We start from the raw sequence: 16927 nt of genomic DNA, 5'->3' as shown, positions 1-16927 counted from the left end.
AAATTATTCCAAAAACCAAACGCATCACTGCCATTTATATAATACGTAAGTTAGTATTTAAACGGAGGGTTTTACTAGAATATAATTAGGTGTTATAGTGTGTAAAATATGGCTTGATCCCTGTGACAGCAGGATGGACAGATACATTCGAAATGTGAGCGACAGAGACAGATGTATTATTGTCATACTATTTGTCATCTGTCTCAGAGATCGAGGTATGATTTACAAACTTTAGGTATATTAATGGGTAGTGTATTTGTGAAAACATAAGTTTTATTTATTGCGTTTTTTTTTTTGTACAGATTGTTCGAAGTTTTTGTACACAAGAACGTACTATATCAGGCCACAAAAGACTAGCCAAATCAATATTTATGTACCCTGTTATTCATAAAAAAGATAAAGCATATACTTTAAGCTAAAGTATGTTTGTCTCGTTCTGTCAATGCCTAATTTCGTCAAGTGCGATATTAACAAAAGACACTTGAGCTTAAAGTACGCTATATAATTTTTGTAATTATCAGAGTTAGGCTTGTTTTGCATACCTAAATGTATACAGGGTTACTGGTTGGTCAACTGACATACGTTAACTGTTAATTTACTTTGTTCAAAAGTTCACCGTTTATGAGAGTTTTATCAATTTAGATACTTTCAGAAAAGAAGTCACTTTTGCCAGTAACTATACAGAAATATTTTCGATATTGAATTTGATTGAAAATATTTTGTAAGTATTTTTAAGAATACCATTTGTACAGGTTTATCATGTGCCAGGATTATTTTGTATTGTTTATTTTATCAATAAAATGATGACAGCTTATATTGTGTATAATAATTAATTTTAATATAATGGGTTAATAATTTATAAGCTTGGCAATCAAAATTGACCAGTAAAATTACATTTATTCAAAATCTACACTGTATAATGTTCTATACAAGTTTTATATTGCCATTACTAAGCATTTCATATAATTTTTAGTTTAAGTTTTCTTTGCAGAGGTGTAATAACTGTTCCTGTAAATATTCAAGGTACAATAGTAATGTACGTAACGTAGGTATTATTAAATCATCAACAAAATGTTACCTAATAAACGAACAAAACTTAGTTTTAAAATATTGTAAATTATTGTAAGGAAATGAATGTGAGTTGTTTATGTCATTAACATTAAGTTGCTTTCTCTCTCTCTCTCTCTCTCTCTCTCTGTAATATTTGCGAGATATCTTTCGTTTCGCTCATACTAGAAAGAGACGCATATTATAAATAGATAAAAAGCGCTGATATATTTTGTCTCTCATCGTGTGCCCAGTTTTACAATGCCTGATTAGCCGCTTTGTATGAAATGAGCTGAGAAGATTTATGGAAAAATGTTCTATCTCATTCATCCACGCTATCACATCGTCTACGCTCGCGTTTCGGTGTCGCCACACGGAAATGTAATAGAAATGGCTTCCTCGCTTAGAATACATTCATAATTTACATAAAATATTCAGGGCGCTGAATCATGACGATTGTCAATTCTTTTCAATTTTCATTGGTTAGATGACGCTACCATAAATTACAAAATAGTAATTAGCTATGCGTTGTTGCAAGTGAAAATTGACTTAAAACCTAAGCTGTTCAATAGTTACGATTTAGTAGGCCTTAATAAGTATTTACTTAGTACAAAATTGTCACATGGAACGACTCACGACTGATCCTAGCGTTTTATACATTATTGTGACTATACAACATGATAATAAACGTTGATTTTAGTAGTATTCGCATTTTTATTCACATGTCTTTACTTGGTATTGTATTCTCTTGCTTGGCGACAAGTGACTGTCTAATTATTATTGTATTGTTTCCTTTTTCGTTGAGCTATGGGCTAAATCTGGCGCCTATACTACCTGTATGGTAGGTACGTATCTACATTGATTCATATAGGTTAAATGTGTGGTTCTTTTCTTAGTCATTAAGAGAACAACTTGATTGGACAGTGGCATATAAAGTTATTATATTACCTTGTGAAATTATAGGTAAAAAGTAGTAGTAGTAGATTTTAATGTTTTTGTATGTGTGTAGTGCGGTGCCTTTGCCTCAAATTACTGATAAAAGTTGATGTCAACGTCATTCAGTTAATTTTATAATTGACATTGACACATGTGCCGCACCGTTCGTGTTGTGTTGTTTTTTGATACAGTTTTCCGAGTTTTCCAATAAATTTGTCTGTATTTACGAAAAATATAATTATGTCAAAAGTAACTAAAAGGAAACATGTAATGAATGAGGCCTTATGGGACGACTATGAATTGCCAAAAGAGAATCAAAATGTAGTGAAAGTTTTAAAAAGTAAAGGAAACAACTTGCACGAGGTAAAGTTTATTAATCATAGTACTATATAAAGAAAGTCATTTAAGTTTTACCTATTTCGATATCAATGTATTTTTATGATATTTAACGTATAAGTTTAAAAAGTATCAAAATAACCTTTCCAGGTTACCACTCCATCCGGTGAAGAATATCTTGTATCAATGCCGACAAAGTTCCGTAAAAACATTTGGGTAAAAAGAGGCGATTACATTCTAGTAGAGCCTATATTAGAAGGTGATAAAGTTAAGGCGGAAATAGTTAAAATAATGAACAAAGACTCTATAAAATATTACAAAGAAAATAATGTATGGCCAAAGGAATTTAACGAAGCTAAGAAAGAAATCAAAACTGATGAGGACAACATATTTGTAAACACCAATAGAAAAAATGTTAATGTATATGAAAGTGATAGTGACTCTTCAGATCCTAGTGACAGTGATGATGATGGTGGAGGGGATAATGATAAATAAAATAGTAGTCTAAAACAAGTATTTCCTTTATTATAACCTTAAATAAAATTCTTAAATTAACTTAATGTCTAATAACGAACAATTAAAATACCGTAGCTATGAGAAATACATCAATATATGATAACAAAAATTGTCTAGAATTATGAGAGATCAATGTCGAAAATTCATTTTAGATCGGTATCTACATCATCAGCCATTATGAACTCGTAAATCCTCTTGATGAGTTGAACAGACTGCACATTCGCCCACCCTTCAGTCTTGGTAATGAGTCTGGCCTGGCCGTCCTTGATGAATTCCAGTGTTGACTGTTTTAGTTCATTTGCAGAATGCAAATCTGCCAACTGCAGTGTCTCAATAGCATTCTCTACAGTTAGTCTCTTATGCAGAGCTTCCTCACATAAACTCTTTAGCCGACTCAGTTGATAATAATCCGCTGCTGCTAACAACTTCTCAGGAATTTCATCAACTTTTGGTGTTTTATCACTGTATATAAACATAAGGACTTCTTTCAAAACATCTGATTCCAGTGGACATTCAACAATGTTGGTGTGGCATTCTGTAGTGTTATGCTCAAAGTGCGCCTTCAAAACTGCACTCCTGCTTGCCAAAACTGCTTTATGTACTTTGTACTCAATCCCTTCGGCAGATTTGATTGTGACATCAGAAAACAGGCTGTTATTTAAGAGATTCTCAAAATCACTACTCAATTGTGTTTCTGGAACATTTGCTCTTTGAACTTTTATATCATTAGTTACCATGAATTGGAATTTGAGACGTAAACTACCATCACTCAGCAAAAATATGTCCCGACCATCATAACTTGCTATATCCCTTTTGTACAGTGTGGCTAAATACTGCCATTTATTTGCTTGGACTGTATGGTACTCCTTTATGACTATAGAACGCTCCTCAAAACGTTTCAGACATATAGTCAAAATGGATTTCAAGAACACAGGAGAAGGAGACAAGTAGTAAATCTCAATAATATCGTTGTCGCGGCCCAGGAATTGCATTTTCAATTGAAAGCGTGACTCCAAAGGATCCGCGCTAGCTTCTTTAGACTTTTCAGTTCTAAATTCTCTTGTAGATTTATTGTCCAGAAGATTAATGAAATTAGACACAGTCCATATCAATGTGTTTATCTTCGTCTGGCCTTCTGTGCGCGTGGTATAGTTTATAGTAGACATTGTTGCAATCGTTAGGAAGACCTTAACTTCAATTCAGTGGTAAAACAAGATTTATTTTGCTTGCTATCCTAGTTTTCTTTCAATTTAATTTTCCAATTCCATCTCAATCTCAACTCCCGTGGTACACTAACACACTCAACTCACTCACGTAGGTACAAATCGAGAAATCGAATCTATTCGATTCTGTTAAACTCGACAATGCTATAGACATATAAACCTCAACAAATTCAATCATTTACCTATCTTTATTTTTTGCGTTCTTCACTGCTGCACCTTGTATAAATTTTCTTCCAAACAGGCATTGTCATTTTAGTTACAAATTATAAGGTACGCGGCTGTTCACAGTATATATATACCTATGATTTGCAATTTATCCGAAAAAAAGACGACATAGCGTAACAAAACACAGAAGAAGAGTTCTTACATCTGTGGTGGTACCGTCGTGAAATCGTAATCGATCAAAGTATTCAAAGATATCGAAGCTTGCAAATACGGGCGCAACGCATGCGCAACGTAACAAAAATATTATAGCTCCACCTAGCATCAATGTCTAAATGATGTATAATTTGGAAAAATAGTGTGGTTGACTGAGTTGACAATAGCTAGGCGTTTGCAAAGATTGTCAAACAAAACAAAACTACAAAACTTCGTACAAAACTAGAAAGTTTGTTGGTTTCGCACGTATGAAAGTAATTTCCCCTCTGTCAATTATTTTATGTTTCTCAGTTAATTCAATTCCACAAACTGATTTATATATAAAAGAATTATAACACAATTTTTGAAATTAGAAGCTATCTTCACAAATGTTCATTGAAGTTGACGAACGAACGACGTCGATATCTTTTCGCTTCATAAACTTCATATATTTTTTCATTGTTTTGGACTACATGCTTTGATATGATATTTGTATTTATCTAAGTTTATCTAATCTATAATGTGGTTTTGATTGTAAAATAATCTTATTGATGTTATATCAGATTCTATTGTAAAATAATCAACTGTCAATTCAACAAAGCGTAACAGTGAACGAAGATAATTTATTGTTATTTATTTCAAGTATTTCTTTTGGTATAACACTTCCGAATGTGATTTGGTGCTCGAAATGGAGGATTATAAGTTTCTCTTTAAAGTGGTGTTAGTGGGTAATGCTGGGGTGGGCAAAACTTGCCTAGTGAGAAGGTTCACGCAAGGATTGTTTCCGCCAGGTCAGGGCGCAACAATAGGCGTAGACTTTATGATCAAGACCGTAGAAGTAGATGGCGAGAAAGTGAAGGTAAACGCTGCATTATTTTGGCTCTTCCTATTGCATCATTTTCTTGAATTGAGCTATTGTTTTGACAAACCATATGTTTTTCACATCCTCCACTCACATAATTCTAATTTTATTCAGTGAAGTAACATTATCATAATTGAAGTTTTATGATACACTTACTTAATGATTCCATGAATAAATTTGAATTGAGTATGTTTGTCCAAATGTTATGGTGTTGTTTACCACAATTATATTTTTAGATGTGTTTAAGCATACTTTGCAAGATATAAATTCTCTCTTGAATTTGAATATATTTTTCTGTTTTTATGAATTTTGAATATATATTGCAAATTCATTTTTATTCCTTTGATTTTACACTAGTTGTATTTGGATTGTTCTGAAAATTTTCTGTAAAAGAAATGGAAATTTACCTGTTACTAATATAAAGACTTTTAATATAATAAACAGATACTGTTTAAAACAAAATATAACCATTGGCTTGTTCTGTTTGTGTCATTTCTACAGGGCCCACTCAATATTTTCTTTAACCCAATTTAATGCCCAAGGTATCTCCATTTTTTCTTACAAATCTTGTTATTAATTTTTTTTTCTTCTAAATTTTTGACAAGGCTTTAGTGCACTTTGTGTGATTATGTCAGCCTCATGGAGGATCTCTAATATAAACTTAACTAGCTTTCATAATGCTTGTCCACAAGATATAAATGGATTTAGCCACCTGTGATATTGGACTGCTCAACACTATGTTCAGCATCCATTACACACGGGCACTTTGACTAAAAATCTATTGTGTAGGGCAGAATATTATATATATTCAATATAAATATTATATTTAATATAATAATATTAGATATGTTATTCATAAAAAAGCATACTTTAAGCTAAAGCATGTTTTGTCTCGTTCTGTCAATGTCAAATATTTGTAAAGTGTGATAGTGACAAAACATACTTCAGCTTAACAGCAATATAAATTAAAATAGACTTTTTAGGACATTTACTTTTGTGATTAATAAATGTCATATTTCAGAGTAGGTTTGAACTAATGTTCTATTTATTTTTAACAAAATTGAATGATAAGTACTCTGAAGATTGTTTTATGTTCGGACTATTGGACTATTACATATAAAAAGGAAGTGCACATGGGTTAGTAGTTTTGTAAATATATTTTCATTACAGCTTCAAATCTGGGACACAGCTGGTCAGGAACGGTTCAGATCGATAACACAAAGCTACTACAGATCGGCGCACGCTTTGATCTTAGTGTATGACATATCTTGCCAGCCCACATTTGACTGTCTGCCCGACTGGCTGCGGGAGATTGAGGAGTATGCCAATAACAAGGTGCTTAGGATATTGGTTGGTGAGTTGGGGATTCATAAATATTTTTTAACCCCTGACGCAAAAAGAGGGGTGTTATAATTTTCATGTGGCTATCTGTGTATCTGTCTGTGGCATCTAGCTCCCAAACAATGAACTGATTCTCATTTAGTTTTTTTTGTGTCTAGATAATTTTATCCCTAGTTTCTTTTTTCCTCTAGTGTATCTGTCTAGTGTATTTATCTGTCTGTGGCATCTTCGTCCCCAACGGATGAACCAATTTTTCTTAGCCATGTTTCATGAAAATCTGTTCCAAAGTTTTAGCGAAATGAATATAGTTAGGTTTTTTTTAAATTTGTCTAACGAATAAACTTGTTAGAAACAATATTTACTTATGTAATAAGGACTTGCGATTGGATACGTGTGGGGTACGGGACATACGAAACAGTAAATGGGGAGGGACAAAATACCAGACCTGGCATCGGAGACAGAGAAGATAAAAGGAATCAATAAGGTCTAAGAAGTTCTTAATCTTCATAGTCATATTCCTTATGGCTGAGGGTCGTGGTCAATACAGACATGAAACGCACACAACAACTTTCTTGAAGTGGTTTGCTATTGCAAGGTTTAAGTGTGTAATTTATTACGGTTTTACCGGAGCGAAGCCAGGATAATAAAAATAAATAAATAAATATATTAGGACAAATCACACAGATTGAGCTAGCCCCAAAGTAAGTTCGAGACTTGTGTTATGGGATACTAACTCAACGATACTATATTTTTATAACATATACATATATAGATAAACATCCAAGACCCGGGCCAATCAGAAAAAGATCATTTTCCATCATGACCCGACCGGGGATCGAACCCGGGACCTCTCGGTTCAGTGGCAAGAATCTTACCACTGCGCCACCGAGGTTGTCAAGGATGGGCTGTTAGTTTTTAATATAGAATGCATATGAATAAGTGACTGCCCTTCATGAGGTATTTCTTCTTGTGGAACAGCACATATGAAGGTTTACCTTGACTTGTCACAGGTAACAAAACAGATAGAGAAGACAGGGAGATCCCTAGGCATATCGGCGAGGACTTCGCGCAGCGCCACGGCATGTACTTCCTGGAGACGTCCGCCAAGGAGGCCGAGAATGTCGAGAGGCTCTTCATGGAGATAGCTGTAGAACTCATGGAGGTAAATAAATAAATAAATATATTAGGATAATTCACACAGATTGAGCTAACCCCAAAGTAAGTTCGAGACTTGTGTTATGGGATACTAACTCAAAGATACTATATTTTATAACATATTCATATATAGATAAACATCCAAGACACGGGCCAATCAGAAAAAGATCATTTTCCATCATGACCCGACCGGGGATCGAACCCGGGACCTCTCGGTTCAGAGGTAAACACTACCACTGCGGCACCGAGGTCGTCAAATAAAATAAAATATAATTTAATAATAAAATCTAGTATATTTTTCGAAGTAGATAATGTATGTGTCTTTCGGTACAAAATCCTTTTACAAGTTTAATATTAACGGTATTAAAGTGTTGATAAAATGATATCATGAAAATGAGCGAACCAATCACATTGCGCCATTGTGACGCAACAACAACCTCACTGCAATGTCATTGGTGCCCTCATTTCAAATAGATTCGATGATGAGAGTGAAAATGCAAACTCGCATTTCCCCCTTTGGCTCTACTGTGTTGGTGTGAATATATGATCCATGTTTCCTTATTTGGCAGTTGTTGTATAAAGGCCGACATTTATGGTCATCCTTCACCTTGACTCGGATTTATCATGCTACAGTTAACTATAAATTGGTTAGAGGTTTTAAACCGGGGTTGTAAATCAACCTTCCGTATTGATATATAATTTAAAATTTATGAAATTCAAATGGTTATATTGAACATTTCACGCATGGTTTTAAATAAATGTTGAAAATTAAATGAATAAATAATAATGAAGAGTTCGATTCCTGATTTTTTAAATCCAGTCCTATTTTATATGAATTCAATTTAGAATATGACGTGAAACAGTACCTGTGGAGGCCTAATTGGTGAATGATTTGATTTTGTTTTTGAAAACTATTTATCTATTTCCAGCAAGCGAAATGCAAGGAGCTTCCGAAGTACGATGGCAGTTTAGGACCAATCAACGGGAAAACGACATCTGTAGGCGACACCTCATGTTGTCTGCGCTAAGAACGAATTTATTACATACCCATTCTAACTTGACCCGTGATTCGTATGGAAATCTATTGAATTAACGGATCTAGTTGGTGTGGAGATTTATCTCATTGATATTAAGCTTTCGCCTAGTGGGGGCACCATTTACGTCTGTAGCTGGCTTGTGAGTGTAATTTATTTTTTGTTATTATCGTACTAATATTATAAATGCGAAAGTTTGTGAGGATGTGTGTATGCATGTATGTATGTTTGTTACTCTTTCACGCAAAATGTACTGGTCGGATTGTTATGAAATTTTGGTACACGGGTAAAATATAACCTGGAAAAATACATAGGGTACTTTTTATCCCAAAATTCCCACAGGAGCGAAGCCCCGAAGCAAAGCTAGTTTATGATGCAAGTCTATCAATTCCTAAGTTTATTTGGCAAATTATTGGACTTGGGTTCTATAAAATTGGGCTATAAACTAGAGATTCTTCTCATAGGCGATGGCCAAGCAACTTGTTACTATATAATCTCAATTCCACGAATAAGTCCACTGACCTAAACTTGGCATTCGAGTTTCGCAACTCTCGGCTCTGTCTACCCCGTAAGGGATAAATACGTCATGCTTTATCTGCGGATTTTATTACCCAAGTGCAGGCAAATATGCCGGATTTCCATAAATATTTGAGATTTTTATTTTTTATTTTTACTACAAACATAATTGTGAAATTAAAGAGAATTTATTTCAAAATTCAATGTAATGTGTAGGCTTGTTTTTTTTTAAGTTGATCTCAAAACAGGGTTGTGCTCTTATTAGCAAAGGTAGGTGTTGCCATAAAGAATATTATGGTGTTTCCACAAATAAGGCGAATAACGAATTAAGATCGAACTGTATTTCATAGTATAGAAGACATTCCACTCGCTTTTATGAGCTTTAGAGCCTGTTTCAACACTTTCTGATAAAATATAATATTTTATTCTGACAGATAAACTAACTGCTAGATAAATCTGCCTGATGTTGTTTGCCAGTTAGCTCTATCGAACACAATATTTAACGCTATCTGTTCAATATGTTACATACATATATGCTATCTGTCAGATAATTTATTTTGTCAGTAAGCAGTGAAACAGAGACCCTTAGTGTTGCCATCAACGCCACGATTTAGTTCACTCATTTATTATAAGATCTGATAAATTAACTGAATTTATTGTTCTATGTTCTAGGAATGTGTTTTAGTTTTGCGATTGTATTTTTCAATAATAATAGTATATAATAATTTAATATAAAAAAATATACAAATACAGTATTCTTATGTTGAAATAAAATATTCAATCAAATCAGTCCGGTAGTTCCAGAGTCATGCAATCCAAAACATATTTTCTCAAACTCGCGTGTTCTCGTTTGTCCGGGTCCGCAAAAAACAAAAACTTTGAAGATACGGCTGTGATTTTACGACCGGTCGCCTGCCTCTTCTCTCTATGGGAATGCTATTATAAGTTATCCCTTTGTTCCTTCATACAATATCAGCCTCATCAAGTTGTATAAACTTATTAATATAGATAGTGAACGAAGTAAATTCAGTTATTTTTCATACATCATAAATTATCTTTTAAAGTCAATTCCTTCGATATAATGTAGGTATAGTGATCAGAACCACGATTTTGCATATCAAAGTTAACACTAGATTTGACCAACACTAGATTTTATCAACATGATGTACATATTGGAATGTCGGATAAGGAATTTTTCTGTATTATATAATTTGTATGTGAACGAAGTTGTATATTGTGATATAGCGGTCGATAGTCCTGAGGGATAACGGTGTCGCGGAGCTAACTGAAACACGGGCGTACGTAACAAGCATTTATTCCGGACTGGTTTATAAAATGACATCTCACAACCAAGCTACTTAGACTACCCCCCACCATTTATTATAAACTAACCTACATACATCACATTCCCCCACATCAATCAACCCTTACGTACAAAACCCCTTTGCTACATTTAAACTAACTTAAATCTAAAATATAAAAGTAACATAAAATTTCCCTTAAACTTAATTACATTTTCCTTAACCTACACTGTCGTACAGGACGACTAGGAGGTGGTGTAGTCACAGTTGGCAAGGCGTCCTGGAACTCGGGAGACGCAGGAGCATCCCTCCTGTTCAACCCACTGACTACCGACCCTTTAAGGGGCGTCTCAGCCTTCCCGGCTTCGTCGTTTATCTCCTCCGATTGGGCCGCATCCCCCGCATCCGGCAAGGCTATCTGTGGTTCAGAATTTGTGCTAGACTCGTTTTGGCTGGTATTAAATTCTGTATCAGGGCAAGCGAGCGATGAACGTCCACCCGTCCTCCGTCTCAGTTGATCGATATGCCTATGTAAGACCTCCCCATGCTTATCCCTGATCTTATAGTTACTAGGCCCGACGCACTCGGCCACCTGGCCCGATGCCCACTTCTGTGACTTTAAGTACTGCCTATACCATACGGTTTCATTTGGCCTAAGCTCCCTATTACTTCCTTTTGCCGCTACCTTTTGACGTTGCTGCGCTTCCCTGACTTTACCCTCCCTATTCGGTTTCAGTGCATCTAATTTTGTACGTAACCGTCTGCCTAGTAACAACATAGCCGGGCTTTCCCCAGTTGTCGAGTGCTCAGTATTCCTATAATGCAACAAAAACGTACACAAGGCTTTATCTATGTCTTGTTTCTCCGCACTAGCTTTTTTAATAACTCTTTTTAACGATTTTACAGCATTTTCCGCTAAACCGTTTGAAGCCGGATGGTACGGTGGCGAAAATATGTGTTCAATACCCTGGCTACTCACAAAATTAGCGAATTCCGCGCTAAAAAACGGCGGTCCGTTGTCTGTAACTATCTGTTTAGGTAAACCCCATCTACTGAATAATTCGCTAATCTTTCCTATAGTCCCAGTTGCCGCTGTGCTAGAAACCTGACAAACTTCTATCCATTTAGACATGGCGTCGACTAAAACCAGGTAAGTTTTGCCAAAAATTGGTCCTAGGAAATCTAAGTGAACTCTAGACCAGGGCCGGTTTGGCCAGGGCCACATTCGCGGGGTCTGGCGCGGCGGCGCGTCCGCCTGCGAGGCACACACCGCGCACTCCCGACACAACCGCTCCACGTCCTCGTCCACCCCCGGCCACCACACATAACTGCGAGCTAAAGCTTTCGATTTTACTATTCCCATATGGGGTTCGTGAATCATGCGTAGTACCCTCTCCCTACACTCGTCCGGTACTACCAGCCTATGACCCCACATAACGCACCCTAACTCTTCGTATAACCCGTCTTTACGATTAAAATACGGCTTCATACTCATAATCTCACAATCCGACGGCCATCCGTCTCGTAAATAACTCAAAACTTTAGCGAGAAGCGGATTACGCGACGTTTTACTTTTAATAACATTATAGTCTAACAATAGTTCCTGTTGAATAAAATGTAAATACGTTTGCTCGGGCGCCGGTGCATTACTAGACGCATGACTCATCTGTTTACCGCCGGCGGCCACAGGTAGCCGCGACAGCCCGTCCGCTCCGTTCTCGTCGGTGCGCACGTACTCGATATCGTACGAATAAGCCGATAATATTATTGCCCAGCGTTGCATCCGACTAGCTACCATGGTAGGTATCCCTGTATGTGGTCCGAGTATCGATACCAAAGGCTTATGGTCGGTGCGTAGGGTAAAACGACGACCGTACAAATATTGGTGGAATTTATTAACAGAAAATATAATAGCAAGTGCTTCCCTATGTATCTGAGAATAATTTCTCTCGGCATCGTTGAGCGTGCGCGATACATAGGCAACCGGGCGCTCGCGGCCGCCGCACCTACTCGGCTGCGAGAGCACGCCCCCCACGCCCCGCGCGCTCGCGTCGCAGGTCACTATGAGCGGCAGACTAGGATCATAGTGCATCAAAACTTCCGCGCTAACCAAAAGTCGTTTAACCTCTGTGAACGCTTGTTCACACTGCTGTGACCAATTCCATGTACAACCTTTTTTAAGTAATTCGTATAAGGGAACTAACTTTGTGCTCATGTTCTTAACGAACTTTGCGTAAAAATTTACTAAACCTAAAAACGAACGCAGCTCTGTTACACAGCTTGGTCGAGGTATTTTGGTAATGGCTTGAATTTTTTCTGGATCCGTTCTTATACCATCCCTATTTAAAATATAACCTAAATAACGTACTTCGTTAACTAAAAATACGCATTTATTACTTTTTAACTTTAGTCCATATTTATGCAACCTACTAAATACAGCTTCAACAGCTTGCAAGTGATCCCTTTTAGTTTGGCCCCCTATTATGACGTCATCTAAAAATACTTCGACGTTAGGGATATTATTTAATAAATTACACATTATTCGTTGAAAAATCCCGGCGCTGGATGCTAAGCCATACACCAGCCTATTATACCTATACAGGCCTCTATGGGTATTCACAACGGTGAGATTTTTCGTTTCGTCTAACAAAACCTGATTATAGGCCTGAGATAAATCAATTTTTGAGAAAAACTGTGACCCACTTAACCTTACCAGCAAATCGTCTACTTTTGGCAACGGATAGCGGTCTACCACAAGCGCCGGGTTGACTGTAGCTTTGTAGTCAGCACAAATTCTCAAGGAACCATCAGCCTTGCTTACCGGTACGAGAGGTGAGGCCCACTCGGAGCAGTCGACGGGCTCGATGACGCCGTCGCGCAGCATCTGATCGAGCTGCGCGTCGACGCGGTCGCGCAGCGCGTACGGCAGCGGCCGCGCGCGGTGGAACACCGGTACCGCGCTCTCCCGAACCCTCAGAGTCGCCTTGCCCCCCGTGTATGTGCCCAAACCTCCGCTGAATAATTCCTTATATCTGTTGAACAATTTTTTCAACTCATGATCCATTTGTATATGGCTCTTATCTGCACCTATCATATTATTACAATTTGTAAACATTGGTAACTTTATTTTTAATTCTGATAACCACTGCCGTCCTAACAGTGAGGTCGTCCCTCCATCGATAATAAATAACTCTAAATTATTATGAACACCCTTATAATTCACAGTTGGTCTAATGACACCTAGTGGCTTAAGCTTAGAACCATCGTAAAAGTTTAAAATGACGTTGCTAGCCTCAATCTTTAAATGTTTTAAATATTTATTATAAGTTCCTCGGCTTATACAGGATACAGCCGTACCAGTATCCACTTCCATATAAATTGTATGACCTTCTATGACAACGGGCACACTCACCGCCTTATAATCGTTCAGGCATAAGTGGTGAAAATCCTCCCCGCAACTGTCCAGATTCTCGTCCTCTGGCTCCTCCTCTCCTGCGGCATAGTGTACAGCTGCTCTTCGCCCCTGCCTCTGGTCCGGGCACACACGCCTGAGGTGCCCCACCCGCTTGCACTTGCTACAGGTGTATTGGTTAAATCGACACTCTTCCCGATAATGGCCCACTCCCCCACAGCTATAACATTGTCCACTGTGTGTATCCCGACTGCCACTCCTCGCAATCTTGTTGCCGCTAAGGTTCGCTCCGGCGACCTCCGCCCGCTGCGCTCCCGCTCCTCCATGTGTACCGCGCCCGGCTCGGCCCGCCGCCCGTGGCTCCCGCCGCTGCTTGCCGCTGCTGACCGCCAGAGCATGCACATCCGCCGATAGCTCCCGGCTTGCGGCTCCTGTCGCGTCAACCGCAGCTGCGTCGCGTTCCGCGGCTTCTAATGAGCTGGCTAACTTCACCGCGTTAGTAAACGTGAGCGTGTCATCCTCTGCAAATAACCTCTGCCGGATGAGATCACTCCTCAAGCCGCACACGAATTGATCCCGAAGGTTTTCGTTTAATCCGTCCCCCAGCTTACAATAGCGTGTCAACTTTTTTAATTCCGCCACGTAGCTTGCCACATTCTCGTCCGCCGCTTGCCTTCTCTGCCGAAATCTGAACCGCTCTGCCAGTGCCGACGGGGTCGGTTGGAGGTGATTACGTAATAATCTGACCGCACACTCGTAGCTTAGTTCCGCTGGTTTCTTAGGGCTGGCTAGATTCGATAATAGTTCGTAAGCTTCGTCACCCATTACCGCAATTAAAGTAGGCACTTTGAGTTCATTTTTCACACTGTTCACTGTAAAGTACATCTCGAGCCTGTCCACGTAGGACGACCACGCCCCGTTCTTCACGTCGAACTCCCGCACTTTACCAATCGACATAATTGCGATGTCTAACCTGCACGCGTAAATATTGGTACTAATCCTCGTTCGCCAATGTGATATAGCGGTCGATAGTCCTGAGGGATAACGGTGTCGCGGAGCTAACTGAAACACGGGCGTACGTAACAAGCATTTATTCCGGACTGGTTTATAAAATGACATCTCACAACCAAGCTACTTAGACTACCCCCCACCATTTATTATAAACTAACCTACATACATCACATATATATATTTTAGTTTTTGCATTTTTAAATATTTTGTATAGCATTTTTAATAAAGCTCTGAGTGAAAACGAACTCAGATTAAATGTTAAGTTAATTTAAGGACATAAACTGATGTTTCTCACTAAGTAGGTATATTTAATTAATTTTAATTTGACACAGTTTGTATTGTATAAATTTAATTGAATCATGAATTTATACTTTTTAGGGTAAACAGAGACGAATGAATTTAACAAATAGTAATTGCGTGTTTGTGTTGGCTATTCTTTAAGGATTCATTTGTCTTTGGTATAATTAAGTTACTCTTTGGTTCCTTGTCCAGTAGGTACTCACTTTCATCTCATCGTGTCGTGGCGTTATGGCAACACCTGTAAAATCGTTTACACACATTGCAATCTGTCTGCTACCGAAACAAATGCAGGTATATGAGAGAAAGAGAAGTAAGGACTTCCTTTTCTATCACATGCATTCATCTCTTTTTCATTTAACAAGTTGCAGCGATAGATAGTAAATTAAATTGCAAAGTGAGTAGACGCTTTAATTTAGTAATTGTGCTGTAGCAATTTTGTTATATTTGTCATACTTAGTAGTGACTATGCTAGTTGATTCGTTATTTAGCGGATTTTGACCTACACCTTGCTACATACATATGAAAATTAATATTCATACTTAGGAATGATTCTTAGGAACGTGAATGACCTGCTGTATTTATTTACTTTGGTAATATTTGTTCAGTTGTTATAAGACGAATTATTTTTTTCTCTGTCATATCCTCAGAATTTTCTAGAATTTTAAACCACCTAACTGTAGAGAATTGTGTGAGAGTGAGAAAGAGATAGTCGCAGGTCTTTATCCGCTATTGTTAAGTGGCTTTAGCTGCAATGTGGAAAGGTTAACTAGACAATGTTGTTGTACTGTGATTGAGTGATTATTTTCTAACATTTAAATTTGTACATTCTATCAAGAAAGTGAAGGAAATAAATGAGGGCGCTGTCACCTGTTGGCTGGCAACACTTGGTCGTTATCAACCAATGCTGATCATCCTATTTGGTATTGCATTGCCAAAAAATGTAGTTCGTTAAAAATCCGTTTTTTTTTCTCTTTCTTGACAGACTGTAATAGACTCTATCCGTTTTGACAGACGCCGAACTACTGACAGAAGGGGATGGAAGGATACAAAAGAAAGAGAAGCAGCACCGCTTTGCTTTTCTATTAAATATGTATGTACGTCTCTTTCTATCGGTCGGTCGGCGTCAGCCAAATCGGATAGACTATTACTTGTACTTGTTTGGCATTAAAAAAATATATTTGATGAATAAAATTAGATGGGTGAAATACCGTTAATTAAATTTATTTTATTGCAAGTTTCGAGTAGTTGCGAAGAATTTTTTTTTCGCAACTGGCCGAAAGGGTTTCCTCTGTCTATGTATATAGGATATACCCATCTTGTTTTATATGTCCATGATTTATAAACAGGATTTTGGTTGTAAATAACACTTTCAAATCTTTGATTTAGCAATAATAAAAATTTATACGAAGTACATAATAATATTTGTGTTGATCAAGAAGTATTTTAGCTAATCGTTAATTTTATACTAGAATTAATGTTATATTTATTATAATTGTTTTAGGTGTCTATTTTTGGGAGATTCAATGTTTTTTTTTAATAATAACATCACACTAAATAATTTAACAGCACATGACGTGATT

At 37.3% G+C, this 16927-nt stretch overlaps 3 protein-coding genes across 3 annotated transcripts; 2 read left to right on the top strand and 1 right to left on the bottom strand.

Moving 5' to 3' along the window:
- The first annotated feature begins 2122 nt into the window (after positions 1-2122).
- Positions 2123-3069, top strand: LOC128678533 (uncharacterized protein). The gene is made up of 2 exons (XM_053760102.2): positions 2123-2346; positions 2470-3069. Exons 1-2 carry the CDS (start codon positions 2224-2226, stop codon positions 2812-2814), a joined length of 468 nt encoding a protein of 155 aa, XP_053616077.1. The 5' UTR covers positions 2123-2223; the 3' UTR covers positions 2815-3069.
- LOC128678531 (speckle-type POZ protein-like) lies at positions 2823-4557 on the bottom strand. Its single transcript, XM_053760100.1, has one exon. It carries the CDS (start codon positions 3999-4001, stop codon positions 2979-2981), a length of 1023 nt encoding a protein of 340 aa, XP_053616075.1. The 5' UTR covers positions 4002-4557; the 3' UTR covers positions 2823-2978.
- A 249-nt stretch (positions 4558-4806) lies between these two features.
- Positions 4807-9037, top strand: LOC128678532 (ras-related protein Rab-30-like). Its single transcript, XM_053760101.2, has 4 exons — positions 4807-5274; positions 6448-6631; positions 7629-7780; positions 8703-9037. The coding sequence occupies exons 1-4, from the start codon at positions 5104-5106 to the stop codon at positions 8799-8801; spliced, it is 606 nt and encodes a 201-aa protein (XP_053616076.1). The 5' UTR covers positions 4807-5103; the 3' UTR covers positions 8802-9037.
- The last annotated feature ends 7890 nt before the right edge of the window (positions 9038-16927 follow it).

This window comes from Plodia interpunctella, chromosome 20, assembly GCF_027563975.2.
Source record: "Plodia interpunctella isolate USDA-ARS_2022_Savannah chromosome 20, ilPloInte3.2, whole genome shotgun sequence".
In the NCBI taxonomy this organism is placed as follows: Eukaryota; Metazoa; Arthropoda; class Insecta; order Lepidoptera; family Pyralidae; genus Plodia; species Plodia interpunctella.
The sequence above is the reverse complement of the archived record's forward strand: the minus strand, read 5'-3'. Positions and strand labels throughout refer to the sequence as shown.

Excerpts from the sequence above, each read along its gene's own strand:
- LOC128678531 (XM_053760100.1), bottom strand. The coding sequence starts at position 4,001 with ATGTCTACTATAAACTATACCACGCGCACAGAAGGCCAGACGAAGATA.
- LOC128678532 (XM_053760101.2), top strand. The coding sequence starts at position 5,104 with ATGGAGGATTATAAGTTTCTCTTTAAAGTGGTGTTAGTGGGTAATGCT. Across the intron at positions 5,275-6,447 it reads TAGATGGCGAGAAAGTGAAG|CTTCAAATCTGGGACACAGC; the intron begins GTAAACGCTGCA and ends TTTTCATTACAG. Across the intron at positions 7,781-8,702 it reads TAGCTGTAGAACTCATGGAG|CAAGCGAAATGCAAGGAGCT; the intron begins GTAAATAAATAA and ends ATCTATTTCCAG.
- LOC128678533 (XM_053760102.2), top strand. The coding sequence starts at position 2,224 with ATGTCAAAAGTAACTAAAAGGAAACATGTAATGAATGAGGCCTTATGG. Across the intron at positions 2,347-2,469 it reads AAGGAAACAACTTGCACGAG|GTTACCACTCCATCCGGTGA; the intron begins GTAAAGTTTATT and ends TAACCTTTCCAG.